The 14376-nt window shown below is 42.0% G+C and overlaps 1 protein-coding gene across 1 annotated transcript in view; it reads right to left on the bottom strand.

Moving 5' to 3' along the window:
* LOC105292565 (DEP domain-containing mTOR-interacting protein) overlaps positions 1-14376 on the bottom strand; it is a gene marked incomplete at its 5' end in the record, with an annotated part of 46193 nt that overhangs the window by 23669 nt on the left and 8148 nt on the right. The window contains 2 exons of the mRNA XM_023530962.1: positions 12314-12418; positions 14066-14143. Coding sequence (XP_023386730.1) covers positions 12314-12418; positions 14066-14143 — 183 coding nt within the window. The remainder of the gene's footprint in view (positions 1-12313; positions 12419-14065; positions 14144-14376) is intronic.

Here is a 14376-nt window from a genome sequence, read left to right as displayed (position 1 = left end):
GGGCTTCTTGCCAACAGAAAACACTCATTCAGGAGCCCAGCTCAGATGCTGAGTCTCATATTACATCCTAAAGATCAACACATTCGAGCTGCTTAAATCCTTGAGATACACAAAGTTCAGAGACAAGGACATATTCTTTCTAGTTTCCAAACCTCAGTCCTTTCACTTTTAAACATTTTATGGATTTGAATTTCTTACCACACAAGAATGCCACCTATCAGTATGTGCTCTTGGAGGACATAGCAATACAATGAAAGCCAACGCAGAGTGGTCCCAAATGCAATACTATGTTTCTGTGCATAGGGTCGTCTAAATCACCATGGCATCAAGAGTATTTTTTGGCCTATACATTCTCTTGAGATAATCAGTTCCACAATATAAAATAATAGTTCCAAAGCACAGGCTCTAGATCCAGGCATATCTGAATTCATACACGAGTCTTAACATTAGCCAAATGGTTAACCCCTCTGAATCTCTTTTTTTTTTTCCATCTGTAAAAATGGAGAAAATGCCTATGTCTAGGAATAGTTATTATGAATGATAAAACAGAGATAATGAACCTACTGTGGTGCCTAACCTGTAGCATCACTCGCCAAATGTTGCTTTAATTGATCCTGGAACGATTTCACTAAATCCACTGGAAGGGTGGGCCACGTGCCCAAAAATGTTAAATGGAAAAGCTACCTTTTTATACAAGTGTGTTCAGTGCCGTCTGCCTCTATATGCGAATGAAATAATATAAGGTCTGGACATGCTCAAATTCTTACAAAAATAAATAGATTTTCATGTGAATTATCTTGTTGCTGTTGGGCTGCAGTACATCTCATATCTGCCCATCTGTCTTAGAATATAATGATAAGTCATTGGGAATCAACTTCCAAGAATTGATTGAATACCTCATAGTACTGTCAGACTTGAATAAAAATAAATGGAATTAGTTCATTGAGAGATTAAAAAAAAAAAAATGTGAGCACCTAGTAAGTGTCATGTGATGTGTGGTAGACGCTAGAATGAAATTCCGCTGGCTATCTGCTAGTCTAACAAGCATTTTCACTCTGGTAAAGCAGAGACAGTACCTAGGCTAGAGTCTCCACAGCCTCCAGGCACAGAAATTAATTTATCGACTCAGTAAATATTTATTTAGCATGCAGTAAAAAAAAAAAAAAAAAAAAAAAAAACAATTAGATACAATCCCTGCACTCATAGAGCCTATGTCCTAGAGTTAAAAGAAAATAAATATGTACCTGTAAAATAAATAAACAGGGAGGTATGAGAGAAATTAGGGGCTCTGGCAGATACTATAAGTTTCATTCACCTTACCTCATCTCAACCTCTCTTTCTCTTGCCCTATAAAAATTGGAAAAGGAAATACTCAAATTCCCAGCCCCCTGTGAAGTGATCACACAACACAATACCAGCCAATGTGAATAGAAATGCTATGAAGAATTTACACCCAACATAAAAAGGAGGAGACAGGTAAGGTGAGGTGTAAAAGATAAGCAGGCACGCTGTGGAAAGCCTTGAGAAGAGAATTCTAAGGGACAGGAACAGGAAGTGCAAACGCCCTATGCATAGAAAGCAATCACTGGTCTGAGGAATTAAAAGGTGATAACAGAGGTGAGCAAGGAAGACAGTAGCAAGGAGATCAGATTTAAAAGACCAGGTAGAGGTCAGGTCATGTGGGACTGTGTGGGCCATGGTAAGGTTTTGAGAGTTTATCCTAAATGGATATGTGAAACCAGTGAAGGATCTCAAGCAGGCAAGTGGCAGAAGCTGACTTCCATTGGCTGCTACCTGGAGAATGGATCATGAGGCTGCAAGAATAGATGTAAGAAGAACGGTGAGAGCCACAGCAGTTCTGGTGAGACTGACGGTGGTTTGGATTTGGGGAAATGAAGAAAAACAGATGCATTCCAGATACATTTTGGAAGATGAATTCCAGATACATTTTGGAAGTGTCTTGAATTAAAAAGAGAAGAGAAAAGCAAGCATGACTTCTAGGACTTTGGCCCAAACAACTGGGAGGATGGAAGTGATATTTACTGAGATGGAAGAATCTGGAGGAGGAACAGGAATGTGCAAAACAAAGCATTCAATCAACTCGGCATCTATAATTCCTGTCCCAGGGATCCGACCCTGGCAAGTGAATGTTTTCCCATTTTGCTTTCCATCATTCCACTTTTTCTCACAGGCTGTAACTGTAGTACCAACAATATTTGATTTCATCTGGCAGAACAAAAATGGTGGGTGGAATTAAGAGACTGTAGCTAAAGGCAAAATGACAGACTCAGTGCATCACTTTATAGCCCTCATCATGGAATTTTGAAAATGAATTGTGAAAACCCACAAAACTTTGTATCTGAGACCCCCAAGTCTTACACCCAGTAATGTTCCTACCAAACGCACATATCATCGTTTGTAATTAAATATTTGTGTGAATAATTAATATCTGTCCCATCACTCGACCCGAAGCTCCATGAGGACAGGGACCTCACTGGCTTTGCTCACCACTAGGTCCTCACAGGTAGTAGGCACTCAATAATTATTCGTTGAAGGATGTTTGCATAGCTTTTTCTGGTCCATGGCAGAAATTATTAGTTGTCCCCTTCCTCTTTATTAGTAGAACCTGCATTTTTTTTCTAGACACATGGCCATTGTGTTAATTTCCCAAGGGTACCATAACAAATACCGAAAACCGGGTAGCTTAAAACAATAGAAATTCATTGCCTCATTGTTCTGGAGGCCTGAAGGATGAAACTAAGGTATCAGCAGGGCCAGGCTCTCTCTGATAGCACTAGGGGAAAATCCTTGTATCTCTTAGCTTCCTGTGTTTGCTGACAATCCCTGGCATTCCTGGGCTTTTAGATATTTCACTCCAGTCACATGGCCACCTTTTCCATGTGTCTCCACAGCGTCTTTCTTCTGTGCATATCTGTCCCTATTTCCAAGTCCCCCCCTTTTTTTTAAGGATACCAGTCATATTGGATTAGGGCCTAATCTAATGACCTCATCTTACCTTGACTACCTGTCAAGACCCTATTTCCAGATAAGGTCACATTCTCAGGTACTGGAGATTAGGACTTCAGTATGTCTCTTTTTGGGGGGACACGGTTCAACCTATAACATTCACCTAGAATAAACTCAACATCTCCCAGATTCCCTTGTATCAAAATGTGGCCATGTGTGGTTATGTTCTGGTCAACGACATATAAAGAGAAGTATTGTGCACGACTTCCTGAAAGTATCATTAAAGGAGAAATAGTGCCCTTCTGCTTCCCTTCTTCCTTTATGAGTGGCTGGAATGCAAACCTGATGGCTAGAGTTCCAGCAGCCATTCTAGATCATGAAGTAACCTTGGGAATGGAAGCTGAACAAAGTGAAACTACAAAATAGGAGACCAGAGACCACAGAGACATTTCTCAGCCTTGGACTTGACTTCCTTCCAGCTTTTGCACGACAAAGAAATACTAGTCTTAATCATTGTTTTGAAGGATCTTTTATCGCTCTTAAAGGAACCTAATTATAGCTGATACACAACCCGAAATCAAGAATCTTCTGTAAGTCACATAGCAATGCCAACAGTAAAGATACTGTTATATTTATCTTTACTTTCCAAGATACTTGCATTGGTCATGGATAAATCTGGGAGTATGGCTTTGGAAAGAGATGTTCCAGCTTTGGTTGGGACAGCTTTGAATTTATCTCAGGTATCGGTCAGTGCGCTGGTGGTGTTGGGGGAGGAGTCCCTTGATGTTACAGCTGGCAGCATCTCCAGAGATCCAGCACAAAGAAAATCAGTATGACAGCCCACAGCAGATCAATTTAGGAGCCGCTCAGGATCATACCAAGACATTTCTAAAACTTGTCATGTCTATGCTTTGTAAAAAATGACTTTTTCTATAGTTTTGAATAAAAGTGTTTAGTTTCAACTTAGCAGTGAGCAAAAACAAACCCACTGATATGAGTGTAGCAGTCGGCAGGGCCGGAACTTGGTATAATGCCAGGAATCTCTGATTCTAAGATGTACATTTGAACAACTCTGAAATTGGGTCACATTCACATCTTATGATCAATGCACCTTATATTTGAAGAAATATGTTAGATGACCCTCTTTGAATGCCTACCACATGACAGGCATGGGCTTGATACTTCACCCACATTTTCTTATTTATCCTCAGATTTATGTCATGAAGCAATTATCATTGCCATTTTAAGATGAGAAAAGAAGGTTTAGCATTTCTAAGAAAATAATAGAATTACAACAGCACAGTAAAACATGGCAGAAGTATATGACGACATAAACCTTGCTCCCAATAACACCCCATTTCAGCAACTGTTTTGTTACTTTGGGTTATGTGTTCATAAACTTATTTAAGAATCAGCCTGAAGACTCAGAGCAACACAATGATTACAACAGTATAATAAATGATGCCTACAAACATATACAGAGTGTTTATTATGAGGCGGCTACTGTGCTAGGACACATTTCATTTAATTGTGACCACTCCGAGTGCCAGTTTAAAGGTGAAGAATTTGAGGCTTAGATTAGACTTGAAGTAGTGAGGCTGGGTCTGACAGAAGGGGTGATGTTGGGACTCAAACACCCAGTGTCTGACACCTAAACCTAGGCTGTTCGTCACAGGACCCAACGCCAGGCACAAACTGGGAACCGGAGTCCTCGGTGACGACGGGATCGGCCACAAGAGAAAGGGCATGTGATGGGTCAGATGAAAGGAAGGAGAGTGACTGGCTAGGAGAAGTCAGACATGCTTCTGGGAGATTTCTGAGAGTGGGCCAGGGAGCGCTAGTCATAGGCTCGCCAGACGAAGTCAGTCAGAAAGGACCTTGTGTCCTCAGTATCCAGGCAGAGTGTGGCGGTCACTTTCTAGACGAGCTGAGGAGCAGAGACGCAGGGGAAATGCGAGGACTGGGCAGAAATCTTGGGTCACGAGGCAAAGGGCAATTTAGACTGGAAAGGTTGGAGCCCAGGGGACTCGAGAAAAATTTCCGGGAGAGAAGAAATCTTCAGGCTCGTTCTACCTCTGGATACAGCCAGAAACCTCTTAGAGCTGTGCCCCACAATTCATACTGTGAGGAAGACTCCACATATGTCCTCATTTAGCAGATGAGAAAAAGACCCAGAGAAACGAAATAATTTGCCGAACCTCACAGCACAGAGGCCTGAGGAGTGGAGCCAGGATTCTGTCTGACTCTGAAATCCTAAACTACTTTCTGGTAACAGAAATCATAACAGTGGTTGCCTCTGGTGGGAGGAGACTGACTGGAAAGAAGGCTGAGGGAACTTCCTGGCACGCAGGAAATGCTCTGTGTTGGATTGGTAGTTACCCAGGTGTACACTTTGACAAAATTTATCAGACTATACACTTAAAAGCTGTGTATTTTGTCATAAGAAAACTGACTCAATTTAAAACAGAATTTTATCAAGTTCTTGAACTTTCCTCCCCTAACTCACGCATTTTCACTGGGGCTGGCTTAACCCAAAGGAGAAAAAAAACTGCCTCTCAGAAAGTGAAAAAAAAAAATCTTCCTCTTTTATATATAAAGCATGTGCACACACACGCACAGTACATAAACAGGTAAATATTATATCTGTAGTATCTGAATTTCATAGCGAGGGATGATTAGGAAAAAAATGGCCTAAAAGGATCTTTAGGGGGAAGATAATAAAAAATAGTTTGAGAACCCCTGTTCTAACCCATCGCTATGCCTCCTTCCAAAATTCTCTTCAGACTGCCATCTAGACATTCTTTCCTTCTAAGGAACCATGTTCCCTTCTGGTTTCTTCTATATGGAATAAACCCTCTGTGGGTGTGTGTATGTACCTATATATGTGAACACACTGCAACCATGTGCCTTGCACAAATACACACATGAGCACACCACACACACACACACACACACACACACACACACACACACACACACACACTGTGCACAGATATGCTTAGGCTTAATTGATTTCTATTCATTCTTTAGATCCCAATTCAAGCATCCCTTCCTCGGAGTGGCACTGCTCCCTGTCAACCTTCCCACCATCCTACAGAAATTAGCAGCGCTGGTCCTTTTCTTCATAGCTCTTACCTCAGTTTATAATTCTATGTATAGAAGAGGAATTATTTGATTACCGTCTCTTTCCCTCTCTAGACTACAAATCCCTTGAAGGCCTAACATAACATCTGACACATGGCAGGTGGTCGATAGATGCTGGTTGAGCAAAGAACTGTGCAGAGTTGTCTTGTCTTCTCGGGGGCTGACAGAGTCTCGCCTAAGGAATGACCCCCTGCGAAGGAAGGGCACAGAGCAGAAAAGGGATCTGAGCTGAGGCCCTGAGAAGTGGCCTCTCATGCGGGCAGAGTGGCCATCTCTCCCCTCCTAGTCATGTCCAATGGTGAGCAAAAGAACCCTAACCCTTTCTGTTGACAAAGAAACAGCTCTGCTGGAGTGAGACAAAGCACAGCACAAGAGACAACACTTTCTACTCCCACATGTGAATTTCCTGAATTCAGCTGGAGAGGAACTATTTTTAAAAATGCAGTTTTGTTTTTTTAAAAAAAATCTGTGTTGGTCATCATCCCACAATTTGCTACTTCAGTGCCCAAGCTGTCTTGGCTAAATTGATTAGGAACTTCAGATGGCTTGCCCAACCTGGTCTCTCTTGATTCAGGAAGAAAATTCCACGAAATATAAAGGTTTGTTGCCAAGGGGAGGAAAGACCAAAGAGCAGGACTTTGACATTTTTCCTCTGTATGAGAAATAGAAATTCTGAAAGGGGGTGGGGAAGAATACAATGACCACCAAGTCTTTACTCTCAGTTCGATTTCTCTATAAATATGCAAAACAACGAACAGAGAATAGAAGCCCCATAAGTCCACATCCATCAATTCATCGCGGCAGGAAACAAGAAAAGAAGCCAGGAGTTTTGAAATCCCTCTGAGAGTTGGCACAGGGTTACATGAAAACTTGGATACTGTTTCTCACAAGATTTAATTATTCCCACCAGAAAAAAAAAAAAAAAAAACTTTCCAGAGAAGAGCAAGGATACTTTTGTTCCTTATTTGTAAATATGGCTCAAATTTCTTCATAGTCTGAAGGCTGGTTTGCTCTGACAAGTGTTTGATTAAAGTAACAAAAATGAATGTTTTGTATCTTTTACTTGGAGGATCTTGCAAGATCTAGTCCTGACCTAAGTGAGAAGCTGGTGCCAAGAACAAAAAATTATTTATTTGATCTTTTCCAAGCCAGCGCAGGTGACCACGTGACCGTCCTAACAATTTGTTTTGAATGGAATACAAATTCTCCCCACAGGAGACAAGAAAGGTCACGCATCTATGAGCAGTTTACAAGGGGTTTAAGGTTTCTTTGGAATATATTCTCTATTGAGCTCTGCCTCATGGGTTTGTATTTTTTGAAATAATGCAATAGGAAGCATTATTAGGGCTTTGGGACAGAGACCGGGTTTGAATCTAGGTCTGACATTTATAAGCTGGGTGAGCTTCGGAAAGCGATGGACTGGGTCTCGGTTTCCTCATTTGTAAGTAGAAAGAACACTACCCACCCATCTGTAAGAGCTGTAAGAACAGTGAAAGATGATGTGTGTGAAATACGTGAGGAAAAGTTGCAGGTGCTCAAGGAGCGAATCCGTCAGCCTTTCTGCAGAAGCACCGATTCACTGGATCATTCAATAGATTTGCTTCCAGCACTTACTAAGTGCCAGGGATGGTGCTAAATTCTGGGAGTATAGTAGTCAAGACAGACAAGGTCCCCACATTGATGGAGCTACTGGAGACAATTACTAAACCTCTAAGTACTATTATCAGATTCTGATAAATATTATGCTTCGAAAAAATAAAATAGGTTAATATAATAAAGAGTCCCTGGAGGAAGAGAGGGAGGCTTTCAAAGGGTATTTAAGGAAGGCGTCTCTGAAAAATTGACATTAATCTGAATGGAACCAGTCATCCAGTCTTAGGCAGGAACAAACTTGGTATTTGGAAGGGACGGAGGCAAGGCCAATGCAGCTGTAAGCAAAACAGGGTAACAGACAATGTTATGATCAGCAGGACCCAGATCATGGACTCTATAGGCCACAGAAAGAGTCTGGAACTTATTCTCATTGTAATAAGAAGCCGTTAAAAGATTTTAAGTGCCAGAATCACTTCATTAGATTTTTTTTGAGGGAACAGACTTGGCACAATTATGATTTTGTGAAATGAAAAAATTCTGCCCTGACTAGGCTGCAGGATAGCTACTAGAAGATCATGTAAAATAAAGTTATGATAGATAATGTGGTACAGAAAATGGATTTAGACTTGATGTGATTTTTTTAAAAAAGAGGATGTCATTAAATGTTGTGACACGAAGCCATGTTCAAGTGACACTCATTAACCTGTAGTCCATGGAATATCTTGGGAAGGAACTTATTCCTTTTCAAAGAAGAAGAAAAGAGGTAAGAAGTAGAATTACTCTTCCTGGAACAGATTTCTTCTTCCATGATTTTAGTGTTTGGATGCTGAGATTCAATGAACTAATGTGCCGAAGGGGCCTGGCACGGTGCAGAGTTGGGCATGCAGAAGACACTCACTAAATTATAGCAGCCTCTCTCTTTTCTCTTTTACCCTTTGCACTGAAATGAACCAGAAGCGATTGGTACAGAATTCCTAAAGGATGGGTGAGGAGTTGCCAGAGGAAAAATGTAGGAAACAACCAAGATGAACCTAGATGAACCTAGATGAAAATGCATTGCATGAGTTGACTATACTTTCAACAATTCCCATATTTCATGCTCCATTCTAGAGTTTTAATGCCAGTGAAAGGTCCCCTAAGCCAGAGGTGTACAGATTTCATTTTTTAAGTAAAAAAAAAAAAGAAACCTTCAAAATAAGAATAACTCCAAGTTCAAAGATGCTGGACCGAGTGAGAATTTCAATGACACTACAGCCATTGTTTTCTAGGCATGGGACGGGAGGAGAGTAGTATGAAACAATACAGCAACGTATTAGAAAAGCTGTAATTAATCATTTTCCTTGTATGTGGGTCTTGATTCAGATAAAACTAAAACTAAGGTTATAGTTTGGAGCCTCTTCTAATATCGACTTCCTTTTTGATCTTTGGGAACCAATATGGTACAACTGCACAAAGAGAAAGTAATCAGAAGGAAAAAGAAAAAACAGATGGAAATATAGGCAAAATTTTCAACAAGCTGGAGCTGGTGTAAAAGTCTAATATTTGACCCAAACACCTACAACTCAATTCCATTTACGGCTGAAGTCAGGTTGGAACTCTCCCTGTCCTGCATAGTTATGTTCCCTGACCTGCATCTCAGTATGTCCAGCCCCCGCCAGCTAGGTCAGCTGTGTGGAGGCTGCTGGCGTGAAGAGTTTGGGGACCCTGGGGCTGGGTAGCCTAGGCACAAAGGTCACAGATTTCTTTACTCCGATCCAGAAATGATTTGGGATAGACATTATCACTCTCCCCAAGGACACATTTTCTCTGGAGTTTTCCCAGTCTTTCTAGAGATGTAAATTTTAATACATATTTGAGGGTCTCCCCTCATCATGGACTTAGGATTCCATTGAAACTAGGCAAAGGACTCTTCTTTGGGTCTGGAAAGGTCTAGAAGTGTTAACAGGGAGAAAACAGCACTTGGCCTGTTCAGTCGGGGGCCTGTCCTGGCCACATGCCTGTGGCCCACATCTTAAACTGTTCCAATCACCATAAAAAAGGTGAAATAAAAAAAGGAGAGAGATGGCCCACGTGAGAAACCTGGTTGTAAAAGCATTTGTTTGTGGCAGGTAAAGCAGTGAAATTAAGCAGCCACAGTAAAAGCGTAAAAGTCCCGCTGGATGGAAATGTCCCAAAGGCCCACCGGCAAGGTTATGTCCACACTGGAAAGCAGGAGAAAACCAGGGCCACCACCGGAGAGCTGAGTCAGGCGTTGAGCAGAGAGGGACACTGAAGGTCAAGTGTGGCGCTTTAAACTGACCTGGGCCAGCTCTCGTCAGGCAGAAGTGCTAAAAGGGAGCTTCTGGCCAGAATTTTGGACAATTTTTCCCCAGGCCAAGCATTTCCCCAGGTCAGTCATTGCCCAAGCCAGCAGATCCTTCCCCCAGTGCCCTGGTGGGGCCATCACCCCTCCCCCGCAGCAATGCGCACCCAGACACACCACCCCAGTTTTCCCACACGAGAGCCGCGGTAACGTGGCAGGTCGGTGGGAATGAGCCTCTAGGATTGGATGATACAAATGGCTTTTTATGGAAGCGAAGTTATTCTATAACCAATACATATGATTAAACAGTAACTAATTTATCCAGTGTTTTATCTCTCTCTATATATATTCATTTCAATACAGAGTTTGACCAAAAGCAGCTTCTTAGAAGTTTTAGCCCATTTCTTAACAATCTCAAGACTCCATTGGAGTGTTCCTGATAAAATGCTGTGATAGGCAATTTAAACAGGTTTTTTCTGCTGCTGGATGTGACAGAATTTATAATATGCTAATATGCCTTGTGAATTTCCAAGAGAGGAATAAAGTAGACAACAGCTTAAAACTATTTTGATCACAGAACCTCAGGACAGGATATTTTGGACCCGGAGAGCTATATAACACGATTTTGGAAGTGCTGCTCTAGTGAATTCTCTACTGCCCTACAACATGTGAAAACCATTGGACATCCCCTGAGAAACTAAGAATAAAAACCATATGAGGTATTAGCTTATGAAATGAAAAAAAAGAAAAAACTATCAAGTTACCCATCTATCAGGGCATATACATTAAAACTTAATTAATTAATTGACGATGCCTAGAACAGTTATGCATGTTACTCAATAAAGATGGACTAAAAGCAATTAAATACACCTGGCCAAGCAAAACGAGGTCTTTAGTTATAATGTAAACCCATCACTTTTCCCAAAGAAAACGTGCTTAAGTCAAAGCCCTTTGCTGGTGAGTGCACGCTCAGGACTGAAACACTATGCCAAAAATAATTTATACTCGGTACTTTACTGTGGAAATAAAATATAAAGTTCTTGCCACTGCCAAGAGTTCTATTAGAAAATGAAAAATTCAGCCTCGGTAAAGACAAAAATGCTCGCCCTTGATGCTCCCAGCCAGCTTTCCTGCTCTGGGTTTCTTTAGTGCTGTGCCCACTGCAGAACTGAGGTGGCAGGAAGGGCCTCTAACACAGACCACCTGAGCCAACGAGCCCTCTGTAACGTGCTCAGAGCACGGGACCTGGAAGTCTGTACCTCCCGCATGAACACAGAGTTTAAAGCAGAGGGCGGAGTCGACCCCCAATCATCCCGGCGCTGACAGCCCAGACGGGCAGTAGTCTGTGCTCTCTGCTCCCCTGAGCCAGTCTCTGCTGCCCACCTTTCTTTTCTAGTAGGAAAAGCAATGCCAGGGGATAAGTGCTGGAAATCAGAGCTATGGAGACCCAAATCGTGTTTTACTGGTTTACTGCTCTCGGGAAAGGACTGATGGGAGAGGATGAAAGTACTGAAGAAACGAATGAGAGAATAACCCGCAGGCCTCACGCCTTCTGCACCCTTCCATGGTCCCAGCTAATCAAGAGTTAAATGTCCTCTGTGGAATGCTTTACAGATGGCAGAACAAAACTGTGCTACATAAAGGTGTTTTGAAGTGGAAAACCAGTGCTGTCTCCGTCCTGTTGTATCCTATTTTGGTATAAATAAAGACAGTGTGTGTACATATATATTTGTATGTGTATGTGCGTATATATATATGTATACATATATATACACGCACATACATATGAATATAAATCAAAATGTTAACAGTGCTATACTTTACTGTGTGTCAATTATACTTCGATAAAGCTGCTTTAAACTGTTAACGGTGGTTATCACTGAGTTAGGAAAGACTACAGGCAATCATTAATTTATTTTCTGCTTGTCTGTATTATCCAAATTTTCTTGGCTATATGGCTTTATAAACCCTACAGAAATGTACTTTGTATAGAACAGAAACCGTAGAGTTATTATTTTAAGATTTAAGTAAAAAGAAACTACATTTTTTTCAGGCTCAGTATTGGTTAAGGGGAGAAATGCAAAAAACCAAGGGAGGTTTGGTGGCCGCGGAGGCACCGTCAGAGGGACAGGAAAACGTTCCCTCTAGTTGCTGCATCACACACTCTTGGCTTCGTTTCAACCCCACTCACAAAGGGAAAAGGCAACTTGACAAAAGTGAGACCAAACACTTAGGGAGAGAAAGTACATACGGCACCAATGACAAAATGAAGTGAGAGGTATTCAGACACTTCTCCGTTGGAGGTACCTTCATTCCTGCCGCGGCTGCAGGGCCACTGGGGTCCACGGCCTGGATGTGGCATGGCTTACTTCCTCGCACCACAAAGCCCCAGCCGACGGCGTCGCCAACAATCTAGAGAGGAAAACCACAATTAGCAATCAGCAGACGGGCCCTGGCAATTTGCCTGTCCTTCCAAGAGAGAGGAAGCCGGCCCAGGATTGAGTGTGTGCCACGATACATCTCTCTTCTCCGTTTCATCCCCACCCTGTCACGGGTAACGGAGCACGGAACACCTTGCTTCGATCATAAACACAGGCACGTCTATGCAGAAAATGTGGTCAAGAGACACCTGTTGGGCAGAAAGAAGCTTTTTCTCTGAGGCCATCACTCGAGAAATAACTGGCAGACTGCCTCATTCTTAGGCCGCTGTGTGATTTAATAGCAGACTCAAATGGAAAGTTTAGAAGATCTCAAACACATGGTGGAATCTTCTCTCCAGATCCGATTTCTATTCCAAGTTTGCTCTTTTCCCCTAAACGCTGGCTTTCTTGAAACACAATTTTCTCGACCCAGAAAGGAATGTAAAAAAAGTACACAAAGTTCACAGTTTACAAGTAGACACGGGTCCAAAGGTTGTCTTCTCCTACAGAATCATTACTAGAAGTGGCAGCTGTGTTCTGCAGGTGTCTTTAACACGTACCTCAACTGAAATAAGGACGAAACGCATTCATAATCAATCCTGAGCAACGCTGGCAGTAAAACTTAAAACCAAAAAGAAATACTTTGAAGATAAAACCGACGGTCTCTTGAATGCTGGAGATGGAAGAAAAGTCGGGAAACCGTGATATTTTTGTGAACATTCTCAAAAAGTTTTCGGCACTGCGTTGGCTTTACGGTTGGCTGTTATTAGTTCATTCCACCCCATTTCACCTCCGAACGTAGTTTACCTTTTCCCCTGACGCAGACACGTTAGCAGTGCTTTTTTCAAAGTGACTGGCCCTGACTGGGACCATCGCGTTTTAATTCCTCGGTGCTCAGAGTGTGAAGTAGCCCTTGACAAATGTGTGCAGCGTGAATGAGTGTGGAAAGATTTTTTTTTTTCCCTCCTGAGTTAATAAAACAAAAGTTAGAAGACTGAAGGAAAGAGATGTTTTAAAGAGGAGGTCGATGTAGACATCAAGAGATGGAAGAAAGAAGCCAGGGGAAGGAGAGCGGGCGAGGCCTGTCAGAGAGAGCACTTGGATTCTGTCTGAAGAAAATCAGCAGGAGAGGAAAGCTGAAGGACCTCCGTGAGGGGCAAGCCTTCGCAGGAACGAAGTGCTCCCGAAGCAGATGCTTATACAACACAAGGCATGCTAACATGGTCAAAAGCACTGTTGCTTATGGTGGAGCAATCTGTCCTACAATTTTCTTTCTCTACCTAAAAACTCCCCTAATGTCTTAAATGACTTTTAGAATTAACTGTAACACAGAAGATTATTGGCAGTATCGATGCTATCATTTGCCCCGAAATCTGTAATTGTATTTAATAAGTACATAACGGAAATCTCTTATAAAAGACAAAAGGAGTTTAAAATTAATAATACATCACGTCAAGTCCTAATGCATTTTTGTGTCTAAGGGTCAAGAAAGCCCACTGATATAATTATGCCAAAAACAAAAGGAAAATTAAGAGGTTTTCGATTCTGACGTGTCATGAGACACACCGACACATTGATAGGTTGACGTGGCCTGGAAAAAACGAGCAGCACAGGAGTAAAATGCAAGCCATGAGCTTACCGTGAACGTCTTCCTTGCGTATGGAGCCCCGGGTGTCAGGAGTTCCTCCGAGGTGACAGGTCTCTTTAACACTGGAAGACAGACACAATGTCAAGGTGCAAACCCTGCTGAGCCCTAGATCATTCATTTGGCAGATATTTTACTGAAAGTCTCAGAGCATAAGTGAGAAAGACCCCTGCCTCGCAGTTTATACTCTAGCTGAACAGAGACAGAAAATATTAGCAAATATAAATAAGCCTAAACCTAACCTACAGGGCGATGGAGAAGAAGAAATGCAGCAGGGCAGAGGAAGTGACAGGGCCGGGGGCGGC

Source organism: Pteropus vampyrus, unplaced genomic scaffold, assembly GCF_000151845.1.
Source record: "Pteropus vampyrus isolate Shadow unplaced genomic scaffold, Pvam_2.0 Scaffold59, whole genome shotgun sequence".
Taxonomy (NCBI): Eukaryota; Metazoa; Chordata; class Mammalia; order Chiroptera; family Pteropodidae; genus Pteropus; species Pteropus vampyrus.
This window is presented reverse-complemented; position numbering and strand designations above follow the sequence as displayed.